The sequence below is a fragment of the Dromiciops gliroides genome, chromosome 5 (assembly GCF_019393635.1).
Source record: "Dromiciops gliroides isolate mDroGli1 chromosome 5, mDroGli1.pri, whole genome shotgun sequence".
Taxonomy (NCBI): Eukaryota; Metazoa; Chordata; class Mammalia; order Microbiotheria; family Microbiotheriidae; genus Dromiciops; species Dromiciops gliroides.
In genome coordinates this window covers 293,311,311-293,339,084 of record NC_057865.1, presented here as the reverse complement: position 1 = coordinate 293,339,084, position 27,774 = coordinate 293,311,311, and the positions used below count along the sequence as shown (strand labels likewise).

Below are 27,774 nucleotides of genomic sequence, written 5' to 3'. Positions count from 1 at the left end.
TGGAGTACAGAAAATGAGTCAAAAGTTGGAAGCCCCACAGCATCATACTTGATTGGAAGGAAACTTGGAGATCATGTGAGATCTTGCAGGTACCAGCACATGCCATTGCCCATGGGAGAGGGTGAAGGCTGGCCTCTTGGCTTCCCTCTGCCTGCCGTTCCCTGGGCCCCAGGGCTTCTCACAGTCATTCTGGGGGACGCTGCCTCCACTCCACGGCCACAGCTACACCTGTTGTTGGCAGCTCCAGTGCTCAGCCCCAAGAGGGGCTGAAGAAATGTCCTTCACCGGGATCAGCCGAAATCAAACACCTCCTGAAAAGAGATCCGTGGCGTCACACCACGACCCCCAGATTTGGAGGAGGAGGAGTGGGTGTTCCTAGCCCAGTGACCATGGGCAGGTCCCCCAGTTCCTCATCTGTAAAGCAGAAATGATCATCGCATTTAATTAACAATGACTGAGCCGGCCCTGGGGCAGCTGCAGATGTGGCCTGGATGGATGCCCCTTCGTTGGTGCTGATCTGTAAAGTTGTCTGTTGTCATTCTCAGACCTCGATGGTGGCCAGCAGCAGCTCAGGTGGAGTTCAGACTTCAGCACTAGATGAGTTCCTGAGGATTCGGACTTATTCACTAAATACCTCTTGGATCTGTAGCCCAGGGCACAAAAATGGGCCATGACACTAGATGTCAGTATTATTCCCAAACTGGTATCTGGAATGAAGAGTGCTTATGGGGAGGAGTTAGCAGACCGCTGAGTTGGCTTATTCAGGGTCCCAGCTCTGGAGATCTGTCTGTCTGAGTCATAAGGGCAGGTCTGAGCTCTGCTGCTTACAAGAAGAACCCCCCCCCCCCCAAACTGTGGCCTCATCTTTCTATTCTATGTCCCTGAGCATCTACATAGCCAGCAGCTTTAAGGTGGCGTCACTGAGCCCAGCAGCCATGAGTCAGAAAGGCTTTCACCCAGCAGAGAGGCAGCTGGGCATGGGAGGACTTGGTCACATACATGGCCTGTTTGGGGTCAGAACCCAGGGCCCTAGATTTCAAGTTCAGTGAGTTTTCCAGCTGTCCTGTTAGTAAGAATACCAGCTACGGAGAGTTTATCATTTCTTAATCAGACCTTCTTTGCAGCCATTCCCCATGATTTCTGTTGTTAGTGTCCCCACCCCACCCAAAACATGTGACTTCCCTCAATTACCCACCACATAGAAGAAGTGCATTCCAGTGTGCCAGGTGCCTTAAGATACCTCGTAGACATTTGGAGGGTTCAGTTGGCACCCATGGGTGAACGTGCACTTTGGATCAGAGAAATCTTTCACCAGGATTGTCTTGTGTCAGCCTAGCAATCTGACCTTCTCTGATAATGGAGACAGTGCTATCTCTCACCTATGTTTCCCACCCACTCCTAGAGAGCCACCCATTGTAAAAATAATAATAATAATTTCAGAAAATGTAATGCTGTATGCAGCAGCATGCACTTATTAAGTGCTTCCTGTATGCCAGGCCCTGAGCTAAGCACTGGAGACACAAAAAAATAAAAACAGGCTGTGTTCTTAAGGAACTTGGACTCCACTGGGGGGACATGCCATCAGACCCTTGGCCAGCTCCCACTTCTTTGACAATTCAGGCGTCACAGCATTGCCATTGTGTTTGCCAGGCTCTGCTTGATTCTCCCTGCCTCACAGTTTGCCCATGGATGCATGCCCACGCTTTGGTAAGTCCCTGTTGTCGGGAGGAAGGGATTCCGTACCAAAGGACCTCTTTACTCCAGCCTCCCCTTCATCCCTGCCCCTCCTTTGGAGAAGGGCAGAATTCTTCAAAGGCACCTCATCAAATACAGCGACTGTGTTTGTCAGCCCTCAGAGACGGGAGCTAGATTGTAGCCAGCGACAGGAGGCACTCAGAGTCAGGGTTAGCTCACCCCTGATACATTCAGCAAGTTTCTGGTGTCCGTGGAATCTCACTGCCCTAGAACATACTTGGGGTATTCTTGCACCCAGCTCCAGGCCACCTTGTGCTGCTGGTTTCCAGGAGCTGTGAGATCTTAAGGGCTGGGGAATGGAGGGGGACCATGAGGTTAGCGAGCAAACATCAGTCAAGCATCAAGGGCCTACTGTGTGCCTGAGACTGAACAGCTGCTGGGGGCACACAGATGTGTACGGAGAGCTCTGGGTGTGTCAGAGCCATACAGATAAAGGACAGGGTGAGGTCACCGTTAGGTGACAAAGAGCTGAAGGAATTGGGAAGAGGCGTCATGGCAGGAGGCAGCCCAAGATTCTAGAGGCAGAAAGGAGGAGACAGGGCATCCCAGGTATGGGGGACGGCTGGTACAAAGATGTGGAGAGAAGAGACTTGTGACGAGGAGCAGGAAGGCAGCTGTATACAGTCCAAGAGAAAAGTTAGGAGATTATGAACTGGAGCGGAGCCTTGTACGTAAAGAAGTTATCCTTCTCAAGAGAGACATAGAATGGACAGGATTGGGGAACTGAATGGGGAACGGGGAGGACAGGGTGGGCAGGGCACACCAGGACTGCTGGGAACACTGAGGTGTTTAGAGCATGGGCCCTTCCTGGCCCACCTGTCATTGATGGTCTGGGGGAGGAAAACAGTCCAGAGAAGGCACGCTTCCAATTCGGGGTCGGAGAATGGAAGAACATGAACAGCCAGAAGCTTCTGGGGCTTCCTCTGTCCAACAAGAGGGTTGCATTGTTCCAGGACCTCAGGGTTGGGAGACATCTTGTTGGAGGCCGCCTGGTTCTGAATTTGTTGTTTGGTCATTTTTCAGTCGTGTCTGACTCTTCGTGACCCCTTTCGGGGTTTTTTGGCAGACGTACTGGAGGGCGATCCTCCGAAGGGCACAGGAAGACCCTATAGCTAAAATGAGCTAAGAACCCCGGCACACTGATGAAATTGGAATCAGGCTCTGGAAATAGCCTTGTCTCTGAGGGCCACGTACAAAAGTGCACACAGCATCAGGCCCAGAGTCGGCAAGACTCTTCCTCCTGAGTTCAAATCCAGCCTCAGACACTTACTAGCTGTGAGGCCCTAGGCTAGTCACTTCATCCTGCTTACCTCGGTTTGCTTATCTGTCCGATGAGCTGAAGAAGGAGATGGCAGAGCATTTGTTTTATAATTGTAAAGAGGAGAAAAAGAAAGACAGGTGGCCTGGATCACGCAGAGAAGCCTCTGGCCTTGGCTGGCAGACCCCACACAACGACAGTAGAAGGTGCGAACGCCCAAGGGAGAGCCAAGTGACTAACAGCGGCTTCCTGGCTCCAAGGTCAGCCTTCTCACAGACATCCAAGGAGGACTTGGAAGGGGCAGAGAGCGAAGTCACTGGGAGGGTTCAGGCACTGAAGGACAGCAGAAGAGAAGTAGCAAAGTATGGGGGGGGGGGGTCAGGTATCACAGCAGAGTCTCCCCTCCCCCCAAGCATTCTGGCTGAGGAGCCTTTTGCCCCACACCACTCTGGTGACATGTGGCTGTGTCACATGCAAAGGCCACGGGGAGGTGTGAACACTTCTGTGGACTTGACAGCTTGGTGCCTGATGGGGCCTAGAATGTTAGAGCTGAAGGGGGACTGGGGACCCAGTCTGTGGGGTTCTTAGAGCCGAGGCTGGAGCCCACCCCTCAGTGACATCTGGAGGGGGCATTCCTCTACGCACTGTCCTCAACATTGAGTTTGTGTGCAGTAATGGAACAGAGGGCAAGAAACTGCCCTCCTAGTGAGGTCCGCCCCAGGGTGACAAGTCTGCATGACCCCCAGGTCCCTTCCTCTTCTGCACATCCATTCTTAGGTTTGGTCTGTGATCTGATCCAAGTCAGGAGAGACAAGCTCCAGGGTGGGGAGTTACCCAAACAGGCAGAAGTCATCAAGTCTAGCACTTGTTTCATAGAAGAGGATGTTGAGACCCCAAGAGGACCCCTGTTAATGCTGGGTTCACAACCATGCTGTGGAAGGTTGGTTCAGAGTTGTAAGGGGAGCTGCCTCATGTTATGAATAAGGAAGCTGGGGCCCTTTGAGGCCAGTGTCTTCGTTTTCCCATTAAGGACACTAAGGCACAGTGAGGCTTTGAACACCAGGCCGAGCAAGTCGCTGGGCACAGCCCACGTTTGAATTTCTGCCCAGAGCCACAGGGACAGGGACCACCCTGCTTGTACCCAGCTAACTGCAGCAAAAGGAGACAGATCTCTTTATTCGTACCCATTTCCAGTTGAATGGCTTCTACACTATACTTCTCTGAAGAGCCTGGGGAAGGGCAGGCTTGTGGTAGTTGGGGGCTCCAAACTGTGTGTGTGTGTGTGTGTGTGTGTGTGTGTGTGTGTGTGTGTGTGTGTGTGTGTGTGTGGCAATTGGGGTTAAGTGACTTGCCTAGGGTCACACAGCTAGTAAGTGTTAAGGATCTGAGGCTGGATTTGAACTCAGGTCTTCCTGACTCCAGGGCCAGTGCTTTATCCACTGCGCCACCTAGCTGCCCCTGAACTTCTTTTAACTTCCCTGACACCACAAAACACTCTTTGCAGATGGATGGGCAGAAGAGAAGTGAGCTTGTGAGAACTCAATAGCAATATCTGTGAGATCAGCCTCCCATTGTGGCCTTTATCCAACATTTGGTCTCAGCTCCACATGGGTGCCCCTTGAGGGCAAGGCCTGAGTCTTGGCCCTTTCTTCTCTACCACAGCCCTGGCCACTCACTGTGAGCACTTAGAGATCAGGCCAGAGGGCACTCGATAGGGGCAGCTAGGTGGCGCAGTGGATAAAGCACTGGCCTTGGATTCAGGAGGACCTGAGTTCAAATCCAGCCTCAGACACTTAACACTTACTAGCTGTGTGACCCTGGGCAAGTCACTTAACCCCAATTGCCCCGCAAAAAAAACAACAGGGCATTCGGTGTTGGTTGAAACAAGGCATAATGGGTCCTCATGGGACTTCTCTTGTTCAAAGAATGAACCTCCATGCCTCCTGATCCAGCCGCTACACTGCTAGGCACATGCTCCAAAGAGAGAAGCTCCCGTAGACATCAGATCCTCATAGTGACACTATGTGGTAGCAGAGATCTGGACATAAGGCAGGAAGGCGGGGCCATCCATCAGTTGGGGAAGAGAGGGCAGAGAAATGGGGCAAAACTTAGACGAGTGGACACAGAGGGAAGTGAGCAGATCAGGAAATCAGCAGGCCAGATGATGGCCACCCTGCACGTGGAAAGGACATCGAGAGCAAGCTTGTCCTGGAAGAAGAAAGGAGGAAACGGAGCTGCTTGTCTTCCTCACCAAGGTGGAGTGTCGTGGATGTGCGTGTGCGCAGCACTCAGCCCACCTGGGGGAGAGAATTCAGAGTATTCAGGTATGGGAGCAGGGCTAGTAAAAGGGCCCTCTCCCCCCTGCCCCCAGTGTTTGGAAGGCTCCCTCCCTCACACTACTGTGAGCGCCAGGCCGGCTGCTACCATCTGCTGGCAGAAGGCTGGTGCAGGAGGGCAGGTGAGGCCAGGAGATCTCTCGTGGATCATCGCCGGGCCAGATCAGCTCCTTCACTCACTCAAATAAGTGAGTCATTTCTCTGGAGCTGAGAGATGACGAAGGGTTTTAAGGAGGGGGGGGCCGTGACTGAAGCCCCTTGGCTCCTGTCAGTCACAACCGCAGCTTCTCCCAGCCCCAGCCGTTTCTGTGCTGAGGTCCAGATGCCTTCCCAAGAAACAGGCGCACAGTCCACAGCAGGGAGCCCCTGGGCTTGTCCTTTTCCTCCTGGCCTGCTGACCTTGGGGTCAGAGAGAAGAGGCTGAAGAGGCCCACTTGGCACGTGCATGCATTCCTTTTCTTCTGACAGGAAGGAGATGGCCGGGAAGATGGGCCCATTAGCCTCTCAGTGGATCATGAAGACTTGGCAGCAGGGGCTCCTGCAACAGTAGCTGATGATTTCTGAGCTGAGCAAGTGAGATGGCAGTGTTGGGGGGAGTGGGGTGGCTAGGAGGGCGAGGGGCAGCAGGTGCCCCTGGTGAGATGCTGCTCATGAGTCATGAGTGTAGTGGTTCCTTCCGTGTGCCAGGCTGAGAGAAGCGGCTAACATCAGTCACACAGGACGTGAGCCTGCTGAGATTCCTTTTCATCCTCCCTAGACTCCGAAGGCCTGTTTGGGGATTTGGGATGCTTCTAAAACTGTGGGCTCTGAGCACCTGCTGGTTGTTCATCTGCACATGGCTGTGGCCTTGGCTTCCATTTGTTCGGCACCTCTCTGCCGAAGCGGTCCAGCTGCTCCCCCGGTCTGCTAAGGGAGGACTTCTCCCTTGCATCATGGAGTAACCCGATCCTGAGCTATTCCCCAGACCCAGGCCAGCAGCCTCCATCTGGAGGCTTGACCAGGGCAGGGGGGGTGGGGGTGGTCATCCTTACCCTTCTATCTCTGGCTTGGGAGAGCAAAAGATTAGCTTCAGACGCTGCTCTGTAGTTTAGGATTTTGTCTTGTTTTCTGGGCAGCCGTTAACATTTTCCTTTATTGGAAGGGAAATTAATTCAGTGGGTATTTATTGAGCTTCTGCCGTATGTCTGACACCAATGGGCTGTGCAGAGCTGAGGGGGAGGGGGCAGAATTTCATCTGCTTCCTTCCCTCAGGAGAAAGGACAGGCGTTAGCTGGGGGAATCAGCTAGAGATAAGGCCCTCGGGGGGGAATAAGTGCAGAGGAGGTGCTGGGGACCGTGCAGGGTTGGGGGAGGCTCCTCAGGGTGGCTGGGACTCTGAAGGTTCAGTGGGTAAGTGCAGAACCAGACGGAAGCTGGGAAATTAGCCTGTGGTGCCAGCTCTGCGGGACTCTGGGCAGGTCCCTTCGTCTTGATGGTAGAACCACGGCTCGGAGGGCAGAGCTGCCCAGGGCGTGGGAAGCAACAGCAAGTCCTAACTGCCTGCCAGCTGCCGGGCACTGTGCTAAGAACCGGGGCTCCCAGACAGGCAAAAAAGCAGTGACTGCCCCCCAGGAGCCATCCCAGGAGCCAGCAGGGGACAGCTGATCAACAGGCCCAGATGAGGGGCAGGGGGGTTCCCCTGCTCATCCCCCTTGTGTGAGGACCACATGATAATGTGCTCGTGGGAGTCCTCGGCAGGAAGACTTCCCTTAGCTCTGGGGTGGTTGAGCCCCAGGCCCTGGGCTGGGGACTGCATGGAGTCAATGCCAGCCCACATCCCAACTTGAGTGGGGACAGCCCAGCTACAGGTGAGGATAAGGAGCGCAAAGGCGGCCTCAGGAACCAGCCAGCAAGCTTCAGTGATTGAGCAAGCACTCCTGGGAGCCCTTGTCCGTGCCAGACCTTGTGCCGCCTGCAGGCCCTGGGAATGCAGATGCCAGAGTGAGCCGGCCCTCACCCGCAGGAAGCTTGGGGTCTTGCTGCCAAGCTTGTGGCCAGTTGTGCCCCTCCATGTTGGACCAGGGCCCCCTCAGAAGACTGGTGCTGTTCAAATAAGTGAACGGAACAGATAGCTGTGGAAGGAGATTTCTGGGCTCTGCTCAAGTGTTTTCAAGAAATATTAGCACAGAAAATTCAAGGCGGCAGAAGAGTGTCGGGGGAGTTGGTTGTCACGGGACCTGTGGTGAATCTGGAAATGACGACCCCAGTGCCCAATAGACATTGGCAGCAGGATCTCGTTAGTCCCCACTGGCTGGCTGATGTTACCTTGAGTCTAAGTGCAGATGTTTCCGTGAGCCATATAAATGTGGGCGTCTGGCTTTACACACAAGTGACTGACCATGGCTGACGTCATGACTAGCTGGCCTAGACCCTAGCATGGGACGTCCCATTGGGAGCTAGAAGAGACCACGGAGGCCTTTAGTTCACCCCCCTCCCCACCAAGAGAGCCATGACACTGTCCAGTATTAACATGTTTACTTATTACTGTAGCCGGGTTTGTGCACAAGTCTAGTTGGGTTTCTTCAACACCACCAAACCAAACCAAAAAGCCATTGAATTTCCAGCAGCTTGAATTAAGTCAGTATAGCAATGATCGGCCGTCCCCCTGACTCTTCCCCTAGCACACGTAGCTCGTGTTGGCTGCATTGACCCAGTTCTAAAATGTTGCTGGCTTTTTGGTGCTCTCTGGGGCCATGTTGTTCAGGGAATTCAGAGGTACGCTGCCTAACCAGCTCCCCAGTGTATAATCTGTACGCCATAGGCAGAAAACAACACCAGCTGATCTCCAGTTGTCATGAGCGTCTGAATCTCAGGGAGCGAGGCCCTACAGCATCGCCAAACCTTTCTAGCTTGCGTAGATTGTCTCCAAAGCAAATCACTGGGCAGGCTGTGAGGCTCAGTGCCCTTCTGCTGCATTCTTGCAAGGCTGTGCCATGATGTAACAGGAGTCTTTGGGGAACACAGGGATGGCTCACCATGCCTGGGCTTTCCATCTGAAAGAAGCTCTCACCATCTCCATCCTCAGGCCAAATGGGAAAAGGCACTGGATGACCAAGGAGGTCGCCTGAGTTGTAGGAACATGGGATTTAATCCATAGCATCCAGAGGCAGTTCCGTCTCCTCTCTTGGCTCCCTCATCTGTAAAATGGAGGAGAAGGACTGTCCCACTGCCTTTGAGACTTAATTCTTCAGCCTTGTTCCTTTTGTGGTTCAAGAGTCAATAGTGCAGGGGCAGCTAGGTGGCACAGTGGATAGAGCACTGGCCCTGGAGTCAGGAGGACCTGAGTTCAAATCCGGCCTCAGACACTTCACACTTACTAGCTGTGTGACCCTGGGCAAGTCGCTTAACCCCAATTGCCTCACTAAAAAAAAGAGCCAATAGTGCTGGCATCAGAGTGAGCTTCCTTAAGTAGCTAGAGCTCTAATCACAAAGCTGTTAGACCACCCCCACCGCTGCCCCCCTCTTCTGCCTGCTGTTGGCGAGGACTCATTCCTTGTTAGTAGAAACTCTCAGATCTGTCCTTCTAGACTTGAGATGGGCGCCTTTGGTGAAGTAGTGAGTTCTCTGTCTAAGGTCTTCAAGATGAAGCTGAATGATCACTTGTTGAGATCGGGGCACGGGGCTTTCTGCTGAAGTGTAGATTAGACCGAGTGCTCTCTGAGGTCCCACCCAGCTCAGATTTTGTGAGATTTTTGTTGAGCATCCTGGAACTTGGGCGGGGGGGGGGTGATTTTATGACTACTTGGCTGAAGCAGATATGGGCAAGTTAAGTGGATCTTTTTGGGGTGTTGTGAAAGGGCTTTTTCAAGGAATGACAAGGTTGTAAAATCTTCCCTTTTATCCCCTCCAAGAGGGAAAGGGATTGGCTCCGGCTCCATCTCAAATCATTGAACACCACTGTGGCATAAACCCCTGGCCACTCCTTGTGTGTGTGTGTGTGTGTGTGTTGGGGGGATCTTCTAGGGCCTTGCATGAGTCACTGTCCATTGACACCATTGGTGTGGACACGAGGCCATTTTTCCATTGCTTAAACGCCTTAAAAATCAGTGTGCCACCACAAAGTGAAGGCCCTGTCACTGTAGACTCTCACATCCCACAGGGCATCCAGAGGCCCTCCTGCAGCCTTTGCCAGCTTCCTGAGAAAGGTGGCCTTACCCATGATGGCAGAGATCAGATGTTCCTCCCATGGGTCACCATCCATCTCCCTTTAATTCTGTCCTGCTGGGCCTAGTTCTTGCTCCTTCCATCAAGCAGAGGGAGCACAGTCCCTCGTCTGTCTCCCTGAAAGTTCAGAACCTCATTTCCCTTTTCAGGAAATAAAAGGATGTTAGAGATGAGGCGGTAATGAAAGGAAATTTAAATGTTAAACATGATCTCTTGGGGAACCTGCCTGGCTTATAGTCTGTTTAGACCAGAGCTCAGATGTGGCTGATGCTGGCCTCCCGGACCTTTCCATCTGAAAGAAGGCCCAGAATTCAGGGCCCGAGGGTCAGTGACTTCTTTGGGGCCAGGCCAGCCTCCTGAGGATGAGCCTCTCCAGACGCTGGGTGAGGCTGCACCTCAAATGGTGGGCGTCCAGTTTTCTGGCCACTCCTCTCTGTGCAGATCCTAAAAACTCAGGATTCTTTCTATGGCGAGGAGGTGGTGGTGTTGCGTGCCTTTGGCGATAGCAAGCAAAGAATAAAATGAGAGCAGCGTGTTGTGTGTTGGTAAAAGATGGGTGGCTCATTTTCAGATGAAGAAACTCAGGCAAGCAGGGTTAAGCGATTGGCCCAGAGTTACACGGCTAGGAAGTGTCTGTGGCTGGACTTGAGCTCATGAAGAGGAGTCTTTGTGACTCCAGGCCCAGGGCGCTGCCTCCCACACTGCCACCTCCCGTGAATTTCTTGTGTGTCTGCTTGTGAAAGCACACACCTCACCCCCTAGAGAGCAGGGATCGCTGCTTTTTCTCTTGCACTTGTGTCCCTGACACTTAGAATAGGCCTGGGCGTGGAATAAGCATTTAGGAAATACTTGATTGGCTGATGAAGTGGTTTTGCCAGGACTTGAGCTGTGATTGTCAGAGTCCAGTATTTGTGAGGACGGTGAGGAGTGTCTATTTCAGGGGCCCTCCCAGGAGCTGTGGTTGTCAGAATAGCGGAGGCTGATGCTTCAGAGAGAAAAGACGGGCAAAGTCACCTACCCATTAGAGTATGTTACAGACCACCTGGACAGAAGGAAGAACTCAGTGAGTTGGGGAAAGAGATGACGATGCAAGCACTGAGTCATGATTTTGTGGTGGTGGAGAACTTGCACGCTCTACCTCTGCCAGAGGCCAAGGAACTGCTGACCTTTTCTGAGACTGGGTCCTCCTATATTGGCCAAGCCCCGATCCTCGTCCTGGGCTTGGAACTGGGACCTGCTCCACTGCTAGCCTGGCAGCTCCACACTACCATTCTAGAGCCCCCTACGGGTGCTAGACCTAGTGCCCACACCCCAGCAGGGGTAGCTCTCCTGCAGCCCAGTCAGCGTCAGCTTCCCTGCTAGAGTGGACTTGTTCCCCGGGGGATTTAATTTGGGGACAAATGACTGCTCCTACCTATAGATGATGATCATGGAAAGAAAAACTAGGTACCATTTGATGTGCACCATACATTCTGGGAAAGCAGAAAAGACAGGGAGGAAGACCCTGGGGAGGAAGGATGCTTCTGGGGGCATTGGGCTGCCAAGGAGAATGATGTCAAGGCATAAAGAAGCTGTAAGAGTCCTTAGCTGTGCCTACCGGATGAATTTGGGCCCCCGCCCAGGTGCATGACCACATCCTGGTCCTGAAAGAGCTGGCAGATAGGCCTGCGGAGCTGAGACCAAGGATATTTGGGTGGTCGTGGGAGCTGGCAGAGGCACCTGGAAAGGCAAAAGTTCCCATCTCCGCCTGCTCAGTGGGCCCATGAGCTGGACTGCAATTTCTGGGGAAATCCCCAAATGGATGATTGGAGATGTGGTTGGTGAACGTCTGGAAAGCAGAGCCCTGATTAGGAAGAGCCCATTGTGCCAGACGACATAGCCAGCAGATGAGGGGAACACTCTTCGGATACCTGGCTGGGCTTTCCTTGCGGTGAAGATGCAGGCGGAGGCGTCACCTCGATGGCAGTGACGATATCCCGTCAGTTGTATTCAGAGCCTGTGCATGGCCGGACCCAGGGGCTTGTACGTGGCTCAGGTCTTCAGTAGTAGGGAGTAAGCACCCGGGTACCTCTTCTCAGTGACCTGACTGAAGACAAAGATGGCAGGCTCATCCATCACATTGGCAGGTGGCATCAGGCTGCAAGGGAGAGCAGTTTCCTTGAATCCAATTAGATGATGGTGTTGAGGGAGGGACACATCTAAAGTCTCTTACTTGAGGACTCCACTGAACTCTGCCCCTGCAGACTCTTTGAAGCAGAGTGTTCTATTCTGGAGGTAACACTTAAAGCTGGAGCGTCCCCAGGTGGGCAGCCAGGATGGATGAGGAGAACAGCCACACAGGGGTCACACAGGGCTGTCACACAGAGGAGGGAATAGGCCCTGCGAAGGGAAGGGGACAGGTTGGCCCCAGGTGCCAGGGGCTCTCCCTCCTTGGAAGTCTCTGACCAGCTCTGGTCTCCTCATGTAGGAAGAATGAGATGGCTGCCAACAGACCTTCGATCTCAGAATTCTGTGACCAGGCGTAAGCAGGGAATCAGAAATGATACTGTTGTTTCCCGCTCGCGTTCTGGGTCCGGTGACACTGGCCTCCTGGCCGCTTCTCTGAGGCACTCCATCTCTCCGTTCCCTGGCCGACTTCCTTCCTGCCAGACGCCCATCAGTGTTTCCTATCTATCTCATTGGCATGCGATCGTTTGTGTGCTGTTTTCCCCGTCACACTGTGACACCAGGAGGCAGGGCGGGCTGAGGAACCTTGAGCCCAGGCCCTCCTAGGGAGGGGGAGCAGAAGGGCCTTCACAAGGACTGTGCGTGGCTGGTGAAGACCCACGAGCATGAATTCTGTCCTTCCTGTTGGACCAGTAAATTCAGAGTCACATCCGATAACCTGGTAATGATGTTGAAGGCAAGTTGTCGATCATGATGGGCCGATCTGCCAGCAAATAACAGAGAGGGGCTTTGGAGAGGAGTCTCCTGAAAGGAAGGGTTATAGTAAGGGGCTTTTCAGCCAGATTCCCTTCTGGGGACCTGGGCTAGTCCCAGGTCAGTGGACCTCGAGAAGACCGAGCTGCTTGTGAAGCCCTGGGCTTGCCCGAGAATTCTGCTGAGGTCCCATCCCTTCTCTTGGTCATAGGGGCAGGTCACTCAGCTGCTAGCAGCACTTTTATCAAAAGAACTTTTCTTCCTGAGGGCTTAATTTGTTTTTCTTTATTACATATTTTTATTTTCATTTTCATGATTGTGCCTAAGGCATAAGCTTGGAACCAGTTGTTGAGAGCTGGTGGCTTAACTTTTCTGTGTAGACACCAAACTGTTGGAACTTCACTTTTTTTCATAAGGTCATGTCATCTGCTGAATTATAACTGAATACTGTTCCCTTTTCATTGGCAGAAGGGTCAGTTTTCCTAACCTTCCCATCTCTCTGGGGTTTCTTCACTTCCCTTGAAGAAAACCAGACTGGAGAAATCTGCATGTACAGAAGGGGCAGATTTAAATCATTGAGGGTGATAGTCCTTTCAGTCCTTTGTTCTCTGGAACTTTTATACCCATGGAAATCCACTTTGATTCGGTGAAGCCAAAACATTAGGAAAACAGCTGGGGTGTGTGTGTGTGTGTGTGTGTGTGTGTGTGTGTCTCTCGAATATTTTATGGCCTGAGAATCCCATTCGAATCCTCACAGTAATAACCCTGTATGAGAGGGAGTGCAGATATTCTTTTCCATTTTGCAAATGGGGAAACTGAGGCACCAGGGTGTTTAAGGACAGAGCTGGAAGGGACTGTGTATCCTACAGATTTAGGAGAAGTAGCTCAAGAATTGGTTTCCAGTGTTGGCCATTCAAAAATAAGAGCTAAAAATAAAATGCTGTTTGTAACTTTTAGGAAGTAAAAGTACAACTGTACCAATGCCTCCCTGTTACCTCTGGGATGAAATCGAAATCTACCCTTCTCAAGCCAGTCCCTCCCACATTTCTTGTCTAATTTCACCTTAATTCTCCCCCCCCCCCCCCCCCATCCAGTGACAGCGGCCTCACTTTATCTGCAGACTCAGGATGTGGTCCCTGACTGCTGTCCATGCCTGGAATGGCTCTCCTTTTCTCTCCTTCCTGCCTTCTCTGGCTTCCTTTCCCAGCCCCTCAGCCTTAGTGCCATCTCTCGATTGATCATTTCCAATTTATCCTAACTGTATCTTGTTTGGACAGAGATGTTTGCCTATCATCTCACTCATTGGACTGAGCTCCTTGAGGGCACAGTGTGTGTTTGGCCTCTTTTTTATATCCCCGGCACATAGTGGGCACTTGATGTATATTAACTGACTGGGGGGCAGCTAGGTGGTACAGTGGATAAAGCACTGGCCCTGGATTCAAGAGGACCTGAGATCAAATCCAGCCACAGATATTTGACACTTACTAGCTGTGTGACCCTGGGCAAGTCACTTAACCCCAATTGCTTTAACTATCTGGGGTCATGCACCAGTCATCATGTTGTATATCTTGCCACTGGACCCATATGGCTCTGGAGGAGAGAGTGAGGTTGGTGACCTAGCACAGCCCTCCCTCACTTAAATCCAGTTCAGTGCAAGTCATGACATCACCTCCCAATGTCACTGTCCTCTTTGAGAACTAAGGACAAACAATAGTTAACTGACTGACCATTGCCCTCCGTTATTGAGCATTAGAAATAAATGAGGGGGCGGCTGGGTGGTGCAGTGGATAGAGAACTGGCCCTGGAGTCAGGAGTACCTGAGTTCAAATCCGGCCTCAGATACTTAACACTTACTAGCTGTGTGACCTTGGGCAAGTCACTTAACCCCAATTGCCTCACCAAAAAAAAAAAAAAAAAAAAGCCCAGAAATAAATGAGAAAGCTCTGAAGGCAAAGTTGCTAACAGTAAAAGCTGGTTAAGAGTGGAAGCTCTTGGGAAGGCCTGGGCTCACCCCTCACAGGTGGTTGTGGGATGGCCACTTGTGAGGGATGCTGCCGGGAGCAGCTTTGGGCTGAGATCTGGATTACCCTAGGGACCTTCCAAGCTCTTGCTCATTGGGCGAGTGTCTGATTCCAGGGGTGGCCAGAGGAAGGAGGAGGAGGGATGGGGGTGGGGCAGGAAGAGCATATGGCAGTAATCATCCATGGCAGTGTCTTCTCTCATTTGGTCCCACGACAGCCGCTGTGAGCAGGAAGTGGAAGGGTTTGACCCAAGTGTCAGAGGGGGGTTTGAGCCTTTGTAGACCCCAAGGGGAGCACCCTTCCCCACTGACCAATTCCCTCGACCGTGCTGAGCCTCTTGGCCTGGGGGTCCGCCATTCCAGTCTTTGGCATCCTGTGGATCCCAAGTGGATCATGGTCAGGAGGTGGCTGCAGTAACACCAGTTATGTAGTCGTTGGGGAGGAGTGAGGTGGCAGAGAGAGAGAGAGCGTTCCCAGAGCTAACTGACCCCTCTCCCCTCTCCATTCCTTTCAGAAATGTTCCCACTGCCAGGAGCCAGGCGCCACCTTAGGCTGCTACAACAAAGGCTGCTCCTTCCGGTACCATTACCCGTGTGCCATCGATGCAGGTAAGCGCAGCTGTGAGCTGTGGGGGGCAGGTCCAGGTGGGAAAGGTCCTGCTTTTCCGTCTCCTCCTCTCCTCTCTCCTCTCTCCTCTTTCTCCTGTGGCACCCTGGGGTTGGAAGAGCAGGAGTAGTAAGGGAGGGGGATGGATGTGAGCCCCTTACATGTACCCTCTTTCACTGTCTCTTTGGGGTCCTGGTCCTCTTGGGCCGTGTTGGGCACAGGTTGTCTGCCCATCACTTCTGGGCTGAGAGGAGGGAGTGGCGTCACCTGAATCCAAGCTGGTCGTTCCATTGGCTCTGAATTCTGGGGTCTGCTAGTGTTGGTTTTGTTGCTGTTGTTCTGGTCATTCACATGGTTTCTTGACTCTGGTTTGTTCATACAAACCCTCCCATGTCTGGAGGGCCGTTGGACCAGAAATCTAGAGGGTCCATCCTGCCCAACACCCCCATTTTAGAGATGAAACAGGCCCAGCAAATTGAGGCACGAAGTGTCAGGGCTAGGGTTTGCTGAGCCCTGGAGGGCAGGACTGGGGGGAGGGGCTCCGTTGGAGGCCGGATTATGGCTCACCCATGTCCCTCTAGACTCCTCCTCTTCATCAAGCTATCCACAGACAGGGCATGACCTTATCTTTTCCCTGGGGCCACAAGGCCATCCACTCAAGGACTCAAGGGATAGCCCCTTGTTGATCTTTGTGTCATCCATGTGTGTTGATTGAATTTGCTGACCTTTCTGGAGAAAGTCATTTCCCAAGAGGGGCAGCTCGAAGGGGTGGCTTCTGGCCCTGCTCCTGCGTGGCCTCCACTGTACAGGTCACCACGTAGTGGCCTAGCACTGAGCTTGTGTCCTCTGTGTTTAGAGAGCAGTGGGTGTTCTGGGAGGAGGGGGCAGGGTGGCCGGGATGGCCGGGCCAAGCAGCAGAGAAACAAGATGACCTCCAAGTTAAATGAGCAGTGGGCCTCAGAGTGAAGCTGTCAGTAAGCAGGCGGACGTTCTGACGGGAGGAGATGACCATTGTGGACCGTGATGAGCCAGCGTACTGAAGGACAGCCCCCCACAGTGGCGCCGGCCAGGCTGGAGGCCAGGATGGGACTAAAAGTACCCGTGAACCAACCCAGCCCTTGGGAGCTGTGGAAAGCCGGGAGGCTCCCACAGAGCCAGGAGTGTCAGAGGAGGGACAGGCCAGCCCCACACTTGGCGTCTCCTCTTCAGGCAAATGGGCAGAGGGAACGCCTGCTCGGGGCAGGGTGCTGGGCAGGCTTCGGGACTGCGGCCCCCAGCCTCACAGTACTTACGGTCAGGGTGCGGAGGCAGCAAACAGCAATCCCGTGAGAGGCGCCGTGTCAGGCACCCGGCCTGGCAGCGCCCTCCAAGCCCAGCAGCAGCCAGACCTTTCTATTCCTGCCTCTGTGGCACTGCTTAGAGAAGCAGCCTTTGCGCTGTCCAGACAGACACAGCCCACGGTGAGATCCTCTCTCATGGCCACCTCCCCCAACTCACAAAACTCCAGGGGCTTCCTCCAGCCTCCCTCTTCACTTTCCATCTTCACTGGCCACACCAGCTTTCTGGCTCCGTGGACTGTGCCTGGGCAAACGCGCCCCCACTTCACCTCCACCTCTTAGGATCCCCCGGCTTATGGTCGTTTTGCATTTACCTTGAACGTGTCACATGTGGCTGTGCTGTCCACATACAAGGGCCCCTGGGGCCTCAGCTCTCTTAGTGTCCAGAGCAGGGGAGGTGCCTTCTGGACTGTCCTCCGGACAGGAGATGGGGGAGGAGGGATCCCTGCTGTGGAAGGTAATGGGGCTTGGCCTCTTGGCCCTGGATGCCAGGACTAGGGGTATCAGAGGGCATGTTTACTCTCCATTTCTGAAAGTAGCCTGGGCCATACCTAGCACTGGGAAGTGCCCTGGAGGCAGGCCTGAGAGCTGCCCTCCAGGGAGTTCTTGGACCCAGGATGGCCAGCCCACCAGACTGGGGAGACCAGGGTTAGCCTCATTCGGTGACCACCCTCAGGCTGGCCCCCTGTCCTCAGGGGATCTCAGCAGAGACCCTGCCCCATTTCCCTAAGGAGAGGCAGGCCTAAAGCATCCCATCAGTGTAGCACTCGGAAGAGCAGCAGCCGTTTTCTGAGGTGCCTGTTTGTCACAGTCAGTCATTCATCTCTAGGCCGAGGCCTTGGAGGCCCCCCAAGGGGGCCGGAGTTCAGAGAAGACGGGGGCTGCCGCCTGCCTCCAAGCAGAGCCCTAGACGCTCGACCCTTGGCTCCCGGCTCCTGGTGAGGCCTCGGCAGAGGAGCAGTTTCAGGAGCTGACGGTCCTTTGGGGACGTTGTCACTCTTTGTGACATGCTGGCTGCAAGACTGGCTCGGGTCCCATTTGGTGTCATCTTCTCTGGCGTTTTCCAAAGAGAAGTCACCCGTGGATCAAGTCTCACTAGAAGTGGAATCAGGTTCGGGGAGACCGCACGCAGGACCAGTCATTTCTGTGCCGAGAAGGTTTCCGTCTCTGTTGAGGTGTCGCCTGCCCCAGCCTGTAAAGAGCAGTCGGTGTCTCAGGGGAAATGTAGCTTCCTCAGACATTTCAATGGAAACGTCCCTCGGTTGGGTAGATGGGCTGACTCCCTGGCTTTCCCTCAGCCCCAGGCTGGGCCTAGGTCTCCGCCATCCCAGCTGGTTCACATCCAAGTTGCCATAGGAGCTCTTGGGAGCTTGGAGCCTTCTCTTTTGCACCAGTTCAGGATGAGGCCAAGGAGGCTGGTTGGCTTATTAATCACTGTCGGAGTCGGCAGTCTTGCCTGAAGGAGGTTCGTCTTTGCCCCCCGTGAAGGAAGGCCCAGGGAGTCCTCCTTTGCCCAGCTGCCTTTCCAAGAAGGTGTGACCCCAGCCTTTGATCTCATGAGCAGCCTTGGAAGCTGGGCCAGTGCCCAGGCCCTCACAGGGCCATCATCATCAGCTGTGCCATGGACCGTGGCTGTTCATCGTGTCCTTCCTCAGGAGCTCTCTGTCCTCTGTGCCCACCGCCGATCCCTCCCACAGAAGGGGCCTAGCAGGCAGCTGCTGCTTTGCACTGGGCCATCGAGATGGCTGACCCAGAGCAATTAGACCCCAGCTCTTCTCCCTCCTTTTCTCCTTGGGATCATGAGCCACTCTCATTTTTTTTTAAAGCATTTTGGAGGCACGTGCATTGGGTTGAGTCAGCCACCTCAGAAGGAGGTAGCATGTTTACCAGGGGAAGCTGTGGGGCTGCCTGCCTTGGCAGGAACCTCCCAGAAAAGGGCAGACGAGGCCAGAAAGGCCCCTCCCGGGTCCCAGGGGCCTGGTGGCAGCTCGCCTCCAGTCTTGCAGCCACAAGGTTGCCGTGGTAGTGCCTGAGCACAAGTCACAGAAGGCTGGAGTTCGGGGGAATCCTGTTCTCTCTTGTCCCGAGAGGGCGTGGGCTGGGCTGGAGCCAGCGGGGCCTACTCAGACCATCTGCCCCCCGCCTCACTCCCTGGTTCTGCGGTGGGTATGAGCCCACTAGGAAGAGGCCGGTGACTGCCTGTCACCTGAGGAGGAGAGGGTCTGAGTGCCCGAGGGAGGGTCTGGGAAAAATCCTTCCCTCTCCCTGCCCCCACTTGAGCTCCAGCATGAGCAGCTTGGCACCAGGAGCCGCTGCCTGCCCTTTACTGTGTGTTTTTGTCATTGTTCAAGGCAGGGAGGATGTTTCCCTAATTTAGAATCCCAGAATATTTGATTTTCACATGAAGGAAGCAGAGCAGCCGTCTCATCCAGGCCCCTCCCGGGCCTCTGGGATCACCCTGTGAGCTAGACATAGGCAGTGCTTCGTACCGATGAAGACACTGGGGCACAGAGGCTACGGGGATCGCCCTTGTGATGAGGAGCCGCTCCGTGGGCCAGGAGTCTCCTCTCGCCCTGGCCTGGGAGATGCCCCGTGGCCGAGGCTCAGTCTGTTCCGAGGCTCTGCCCGCCTCCCACAGCTCATCAGCAGATGAGCGTCGCTGAGGCCCAGGTAGGGCTGGGAGGCTTCCCCTGGGCTCGGGCTGTCTCCTGCTGTTCTCTAAGCTCTGGCAGATTGGAGCAGCAGGGAGCCTCGGTCACGCTGTGTACTTGTGGGTTTTAAATTAACACGTGTTATTTACTGCCATGCTATTTGCCAGCAGGGGGAGAGGGTGCAAGGTAGAAGCGACTTGCTAAGTTGTCGGTCCTCAAGACGGCTGGCCCCGGGCTCCCAGAACAGTGAGGGGAGAGAGGGTGGAGTGAGCAGGACTGAGCAAAGCCTGAGGCCTGCACAGGCGCTGCTGCCCACCGTTAGGGCCCTTGATCCAGGCCTCCCTGGGAGGCCGAGGGTCCTTTCCAGAGCCACCATCACTCATTCAGCATGACTACCTGACAGCCCATTATCCCCATTTCCTCTTCTGAGAGGATTACTAGGCTGGTCGAGCTGGGAAATGTCACGGGAGCACCCTACCACCTTTCAGCTACAAGGGGTCCTGGTTTTTAATCCCCGTGAAATGCCGTAGGCCAGTCACTCTTGGTATCTTTGGACACCAGAAGCAAGATATGAACCGGTCACTGGTAAGACGTGTGGGTAGTTTAGACCTACAGCACTGGCCACCCCCAAGAGTATTGGCTAAGGGAACCCTGGGGCTGGAGGTGCTGCAGGGATCTGCCCTTGGCGCCATCCTGTTCTGCGTTTGTATTAGCAGACTGGTTAGATTTGCAAGTGGCACGAAGCTGGTGATGGTACCAGATAAAGTAAATGACAGAAACGGGATCCGAGACTATCTCAGCAGGTGAGAGCAAGGCGCTGTCATGTGAGAAGCGTTGTCACACGTCCACAGCCGAGGAACTGGCCCAGCTGACCCAGCCTGCTGAGGGGCTCGGGCCGCACCGGGGCGGAGAGCTCTGCTCCCCTGGAGTCACAGCCTCGAGAATTCCACAAGCTTGGGGGTGTCCAGAAGAGACCAAGGCCCACAAAGAGCAGCTGAAGGCAATGGGACACGCAAACCGAAGGAAACGACTGATGGAGATACCAGCAGTCATCTGGCCTGGGGAAGAGGATTCTCCCCATCCACCCCCGCTCCTGTGGGGCCCCGCCTCCTCCAGCTGATCACGGTCCCAGCACCCGCCTCTTCATTCACCAGCCCACACTCCCGTTCTGAGCTCTTGCCCCTGGCTAAGGCCCGGATGGGATCCCTTTATATGTTGTTGCATCTGGAGCGTTGGGGCGGGGCCTACAGTGGGCTCCCTCTTTGGGCACTGCATTCCCCTCCACCACAGGGGCTCAGAGGACCAGGATGCAGCCTCCATTTCAAGGCTGATAGAAATGAGAGCAACAGCCATGACTAGCGTTAGCTAACACCTGCCATTTGCCTGGCACTGTCCTCACAACTGCCCTGGGAGGTGAGTGCTATTAGTCCCATTTTACAGTTGAGAAAACAGACAAGTAGAAGTGAAGTGACTTGCCCAGGGTCACACAGCGAGTAAATGTCTGAGGCTGAATTTGAACTCCAGTCTAATTACACCAGACCCAGAGCTCTCTGTGCTGCGCCCACAGCTGGCTCACCAAGAGATGACCTCTGAGGTCCAGCACCAACATTTCATGATCCAGAGGTACAAGTAACACCATGAGAACTTATTCCTGTCCCGTGCCCACATCATGAATCAGTGGCCCCCTCACCTGAATCCATTTGACCGTGAATTTGACTGTCTTCAGGAGGGCTAGGGCTTTGTCTGTGTGTCCTGTCCCTTCAGTTCAGCGGGCACACAAGATGCCGACGTGAGAGACTCCTGCATGAGGGGCTGTGAGCATAGCACATCCACTGGTGGGTGTCATGCCCAGTGGGCTGAGGTGCACGACAGTCAGTGTCCCTGAGAAGGGTGGGCACACTCTGGTTGGCGAAGTGTCAGGAGGGAAGGCCTCGCTGAGGCAGTGGCCCTGAGCGGAGCCTCGAATGCCAGGGAGGTTTTTCATTGGCCAGTAGGTTGGTGACAGGCTGGAGACTTGGGGGCAGAGACAGCCTGAATGGCTGCTGGGGGAATGGTGGGGGGCCCTGAAGGTGTCAAAGGAGACGCTGGATGTGGGATTGGAGGCCCCGGGGACAAGGGGAGGCCTTGCAATAGCAGCCTCATGGGCTCTGATCCCATCAGCCAGGAGCCTTCAGGAGGCTCTGGAGCAACCGTAACTGGCCAGCCATGGGGGCTGGGACAGGGATACACAGGAAGAATCCATAGGCAGGGGTCAGATCACTCCCGCACAGCCCCCAGAGCCTGCACGTGTTGCTGGCATTGGACTTGTGTACTCGCCCTGATGGGCGTCCATCTCCAGGAAGCGTGGCCAGCCTTGCTCAGGCCCCCTGACCCTGGAACCCCAGCGGCTGGAAGCAGAGGCAAGCACTTGGCTTGCCCTTTGAGGACCATCTCTAGGCAAGGCCCCAGTCCGGCTGGCGGCCGGGGTGCTGAGGCCTAGCAGCACTCGGCCCTTCCTCTTTCCCGACTCATGGAAGACAAAGTGGGTCTACGCTGGGGCTTAGGTACGTTTGGCCTCAGAGCAGCCCAGGCCTGGCTGTGCTGTTCAGGAGCCCTGGGGTTGAGATCTGGCTTCTCCCGGCCGGCTGGTTGGCGTGGGGTGTGCGGCCGGCCACACCTCTCTCCCCGCCATGAAGAATGGCGGTGATTCAATGGGTGCTCTCTGGAGATGGGGCGTGTGAGCGTGCTCTGGGGAGCCCTGCCAGGCCGGGAGCCCTCAGTGGGAGAGCAACTGGCCCAGCTTCTGAGACCATGGGCTTGGCGGGGGTTTGCTGTGGGGACGCAGGGGCTTCTCTGCTCTGACAGATCGCTTCTGTGTTGCAGATTGTTTACTAAATGAAGAGAACTTCTCAGTGAGGTGCCCCAAGCACAAGGTAAGATCTGCCCCCTCCTCCAATTCCTGCTCACACTCTTGTCAAACCGGCCTGCCCTGGGCCTTGTCCTAGCGGTGCCTGCGTCCTCCCCGTGGACTGAGGGGTCACCGGGAGAAGATTCGGGCAGCGGTGGCTGGGTCCTTGCCCACCTACCTTGTGGGGGGCCTCACTGCCTTCATTTAACCCACGAATGGATAGTTCTGTGTTCCTCCTGGCTCTGGGAGCCCCAGGGGGCAGGGAGGGAGGCCCCGGCTGCCTCAGGTCGTTCTAGGTAGGTGAATTACTGTGCCTCTGACGAATGAGGGAAGGGTATGTCTCTGGTGTTCTCTTTGGGGGCGGGGGGCGCTAAAAGAAGCGTGAGGCTCTAGCGGCGTTTCTCCTTTCTGAGGTTGGCTCCCTTCAGCCCCAGCAGTCTGGCGCAGTGGCCTTCTCCCATCTCCCTGGCAGGGTCGGTGCTACAGGGCGAGAAGCCTGCTTGGGGGGACAGCTGCACGGCCCTGTCAGAGATGGGGATCTGAGAGGGCAGCTGAGGTGGCTGAGGGGACGCTGACCCCCGGTGGAGCGAGCGAGGACTCCCTGGTGCCCAGCCCCCACACTCTGCCCATAGAGAAGGCCCCGGGGGTCCCTCTGCACTGACTGTCTTTTTCTCTCCTCTTCCATGTGTCCTTCCCTCTTGGCCATCTCGCCTCCTGTCTGCCTCCTGCTCCTCTGTCCGTCTCTTCTCGGCTTGCCGGCGTCAGCCTCCCCTGCCCTGCTCTCTTCCCCCCTTGCAGAACAAGACGGTGAAAGGCGGCCTCAGCACAGAGCAGTCGGAGCGGGGCTGAGGGGGGCACTGTGCCCATGGGAATGGAAATTAAAGAAGCACAGGTGAGTTGGGGGCAGCCAGCCGCCCTCTCCCGGCCCTCCTGATGCCGCCTTTCCTTTCTGCGTGTCTCTCATGACCCCCGGGCACCCCCCACAGACTCTCCTCTCGGAGCCTCCCAAGGCAGGCTACACAGCAGCTTTGGGGGAAGCCCAAGCATTTGGCCCAGACAAGCAAGATTTGTTTCTGGAAACTTGGGGTTTGAGGTGAAGTGGGACCTTCCCAGGCAGAGCTGGCCCATGAGGACTCCAGGCCCCTCTTGGCAGGCCTCCCCTGGGGTCGGCTTCTTGCCTTTCCTCAGACAGGCACTGCTGCTCAGCTCCCAGAGCAGACAGGCATCCCAGGGGACGCCCAGGCGGGCCTGGCGGGCCTATACTGATGATCACCCAGCGTCCCGGCCCCCCGTGGACACCCAGACTTTGTCTGGCTCGCTCGCTCTGCTGGGCTGGAGCTGCCTCCACCTGCTGCTCTGAACAGGACTCGGGGACCCCCACTTCTGAGTGGCCACTTGACTGCAGGCTGCCAGCTCTGTGCCTGGCCAGGAGTAAACACAGAGCCCATCAAACATGCTCCAGCAGGCTTGGTGTCAGGCAGAGTCGTCCTGAGAAATACTCAGAAAGGCATTAGGAGCTTATGGAGCTGTGATCCATGTGCCTTTCCCCTGAGGGGGCCATCGGGGCTTCCCAGCATCACTTGGGGCCTCAAATTTTGGGGATCTGTCCCCCGGAGATTGGGATCCAGGCACCAGCAAATCCCCTTAGGGGGACCCGTATGTAGCGGGCATCGGACGCTTTGGGTTTCGTGGATTTGTCAATCCGTCTGGGGCTGCAGCAGAGCTTTGAGGATCACGTGGTTCTGATGAAGGTCGATTTGTCACAAGTGGTCATCCAGACTGGTCTGAGAAGTGCCCGGGAGGGTCATGGAGCCCTGCCCGGAGACCACCCTAAGGCATTGGAGGGACAGTGTTAATGAAGACCAAGTGCTGACAGTTTGAAGAGGGCCCAGGATGCCACAGGAAGGGGTGGGGGTGGGGGGCAGCTAGGTGGCACAGTGGATAGAGCACCGGCCCTGGAGTCAGGAGGACCTGAGATCAAATCCAGCCTCAGACACTTGACATTTAGTAGCTGTGTGACCCTAGGCATGTCACTTAACCCCAATTGCCTCACCAAAAAAAAAAAAAAAAAAGAGGTGGGACTTTTACCTGATCTTAGAGAATGGTTAGATCCCCAAATCAGGAAGGTTAAGCTGGCCCCCCCAACTCCATGATGCAGGTTGGGGTCAAGGAAGTAGGAAAGCTCTGTAGGAGGCCTAAGACAGACCAGTTTGCTCCTGTCTTTGCCTCACCTCTGGGGTTCGTGATCTTGACCCCTGCTGATGTGAACAGACCAGAACAGGATTCCCCACAAGAGGAGGCTTCTCCTGGCTCAGCCTCTTAGGTGGAGCCAGAATCTGTGGGGAGAAGAGCCCTGGGTTTGAACCCCAGGCTGGGAGTCACTGACACCCTGTATGACTGGGTAAGGCAGCTCCCCCCAAGGGGTTTGGGGCTTCTCTCTCTGACCTTGAGGGGTTGGGCCAGTGGCTGTCCAAGGTACTGTGTTTCCTGACCTGGAAAAGCAGAGTTGGGTTTTGTGAGAGCAGCTGCCACTTTACACAAGGATATCTGAGCAGCCTTTAAGAGTGGGCTTTCTCATTCTCAGGGCCCTGGCATTGGGCTTGTCTGGTGTGTTGTTGTTTTTCTGCACTCTTACTCCTCTGGGCCTCATCTCTCTCTCTCTTTTTGGTGGGTCAATGAGGGTTAAATGACTTGCCCAGGGCCACACAGCTAGTAGTGTCAAGTGCCTGAGGCCGGATTTGAATTCAGCTCCTCCTGAATCCAGGGCTGGTGCTTTATCCACTGTGCCACCTAGCTGCCCCTAAGGGTTGTGTTTAACAAAATCCAGTGATCAGCATTTACTGCGCACCTGCCGGGCACTGTGCTGAACAGCATTACCTGCATCTGTCCAAAGGCAAAAAGGCTTCATCCATGCTAGCTGAATATCATGGATAACAGCATCCTCTTTTGGGGGGGGGGGGGTTGTGGGGCAATGAGGGTCAAGTGACTTGCCCAGGATCACACAGCTAGTAAGTGTCAAGTGTCCGAGGCTAGATTTGAACTCAGGTCCTCCTGAATCCAAGGCCAGTGCTCTATCCACTGCGCCACCTAGCTGCCCCCTTACAGCATCCTCAAAGGATGAAAAAGAAGAGAACACTAGGATGTCCAAGACTGAGCCAGAGCCTGGAGGCAGCAGCAGTCCACGCCCCTCCCTCCTTCCCTCTTTGGGGTGTGGCATGCCCAGAGTCTCTGTCTCTGGCTCTCTCATGCACTCATATGCTTCATTTCCCCAGTTGCCCTTGCCCAGGATGATTTTCCATGTACTTTGGGGTTTCTGTCATGAGATGGGAGTCAGTAGAGGAAAGATTTCCGGTCCATAATGACCAAAGCCAAAAAATCCAGCAGCTCCCAGAGGAATTGTAGTGAGACTAGCCCACATTTCTCTGGCACTTAAAAGATGAAAAGGCATTTTCCTGCCAGCCCCCTGGGAAGCTGGTTGTCCTGAGTAGACTGGCATCTGCTGCCCCTTTTCCAGAAGAGGACCACTAAGCTGGTCAGAGTAGGGGCCACTGATCTTCAGCCTCCCCTCCTGAGCCCAGGAGTGGCCACACAAAAGGCCAAACATGGATCCCTGTAAATGTGGCCAAGCCAGGACCAAGGCCTCCTGTGAGTGCACATTAGGTCAAGAATAGAATCCTTTTTGTCGTCATCCCCATCACTGGTGTCACGGACCAGGCTTATGGCCCATTTCCTGAACTCGTCTGTGTGGTAGGCAGCTGGCAGCCTGGTAGCCAGAAGAAGGGAGGTGGAGTCAGGAAGTACTGAATTTGAATCTTGCTTCAGACACTGACTGCCTGTGTGACCTCAAGAAAGTCCCTTAATTTCTCACAGCCTCAGTTTTTTCTTCTGTAAAAAAGACAGATCAGGCCACAAGCCAGGCAGATGAGAGCATGTGCGGGCTTCGGGTTCTCTGAGTTGTGGTTTTTACTCTCCCCTGTTGGGAGCTTCTATAGTAATGAGAGCTTGACATTGGGGGGGGGGGGCAGGGACTGACCCTCCTGCATGGAATGTTTCTGTGAGTGATGTGGTGTGATGTGATGCAGTCTGGTCTGGAGGCTTTGCCATCGCCCCTCACTGCTTTGATGTTCTACCCTGCGGCTTGGCGGGCCATGCCTGGGCCCCCAGCCCTGATCAGGACGGTGGGCAGCAGAGCTGGGAGACGGGATATTGGCACACCCTGCGTGGTGGCAGCACTCTCTCTTAGGACACATCCGCACAGTGGTTTGGGGCTTCTCAGCAAGGACAGGATTGTCAGCTCCTGTTCCTCTGGACAGTGTTTGAAGATGAAGGAAATTCTGGGGAACTGGCCAAGCTTTTCCTCTTGTGACTTAATTAAGCACATGATAGTAAAACTTCTGAAGGTTTCCCCACGGCCAGTGTGCCGCGCAGGGCCCAGAAAGTATTTGCTTATGTACACTGATGGTGAGGATCACGTTTCTTCTGGGAGAAGGTCACTTCCTGAGGTCATGGGGTCACGGGTACAGGCCTAGCTACTGAATTTGCCTGCCCAGCATGGGATGCAAGGTACAGCAAGAAAAGCCCATGTCTGTCCCTTAATGGTCATTGACTGATCAGGGACAGAGCTTCCCCTATCTGCTTCACTGGGAAAACCCTCAGAAAGCAGAGACCCCGAGGCGAGTGATGGGGATTGCTGTCCCAGGCTCGGTCAGCTCCTTTGGGCATCCTGAATCACACTGACTGACCTGGGGCCGTGGCAGGTCGGGTCCATCCTGGCGTAGAAATCCCTTTGGTGGAAACAAGTAGCTGCACAAGCTTGGGCACCCGAAGGGCAGCGTGAGGTGTCATCTCCAGGGTCTCTTCTGGCTTGAACAGTCCCTCCTGTGAGACACTTGGAGAGCTCCTGCCATCACTGATGACCGGCTTCTGGGAGCATCTTCCCCCCAAGGAGTGGACGTGGGACGCTCTCATGTCTTGTCTCTCTTGTCTTGCAGGTTAGGCTGTTGAGATAAGAAGGTGGTGGACACTCGTGACGGAATGGAATCTGTCCCACTGTGCAGCCACGACCCACCCCCCTCCCCCACCCCCGATGTGCCTGCTAATGCCAGCACTTCCTTCATCAATTCGTACATCCCACGTGACTGGTGACGCCACAGGAAATGCCCAAGGAGTCCGGATGGCTGTTTCCATGGACGCAGTCTTCATAGTGACAATGTGGGGAGGGGGGTGGGGGAAGGGAGGGGGGAAGGGAGTAGGGGGGGAATGAAAAGGGAGGGATAAAAAATATATATATATAAATCTATTTTTAGTCTGGAAAGACTTTGTTTAAATGAAAGGTGCGCTATCCCTTTTTACCCACTCGGTTCTATTTTAAAATTATCCAGAACTCCAAATTTGTCACCAGGACAGTGAAATTGAATTGTGAAATTGAATAGAGGCCCCAAAAGCAAGAGCTCTTTGCTTAGGAAGAGGGGAGCCCAGGCTTGCCTCACACCAATCTCTCGAACACTACGCGCAAGATTAAAAAGCAAACCAACCACACCAAATCCATTCTTTTTGTGATGAATTTGTCTCCAAGTGGGAGGGTTTGGGGAGGGACGGGGAGGTCAGGGAAAGTTCATGTTTTCCAGAATGGGGGATAAAATGTTTAAACACATACAGACACACACACACATGCAAGAAAAAAGAAATGGCTTTTTTTTTCCATTTCAAGGAACACTATTTATTTATTTTCTTTTTTTAAAATGTTTAATTTGGGGTTCAAGTTAATGGTAGATGCCCCAGAGCCCACAGCGGTCCCTCAG

At 54.5% G+C, this 27,774-nt stretch overlaps 1 protein-coding gene across 1 annotated transcript in view; it reads left to right on the top strand.

Annotated features, from left to right (window-relative positions):
• Positions 1-27,207, top strand: part of TCF20 (transcription factor 20) — a 92,077-nt gene extending 64,870 nt beyond the window's left edge. The window contains 4 exon segments of the mRNA XM_043966321.1: positions 15,007-15,100; positions 21,949-21,998; positions 22,739-22,865; positions 26,965-27,207. Coding sequence (XP_043822256.1) covers positions 15,007-15,100; positions 21,949-21,998; positions 22,739-22,822 — 228 coding nt within the window. The 3' untranslated portion in view covers positions 22,823-22,865; positions 26,965-27,207.
• The last annotated feature ends 567 nt before the right edge of the window (positions 27,208-27,774 follow it).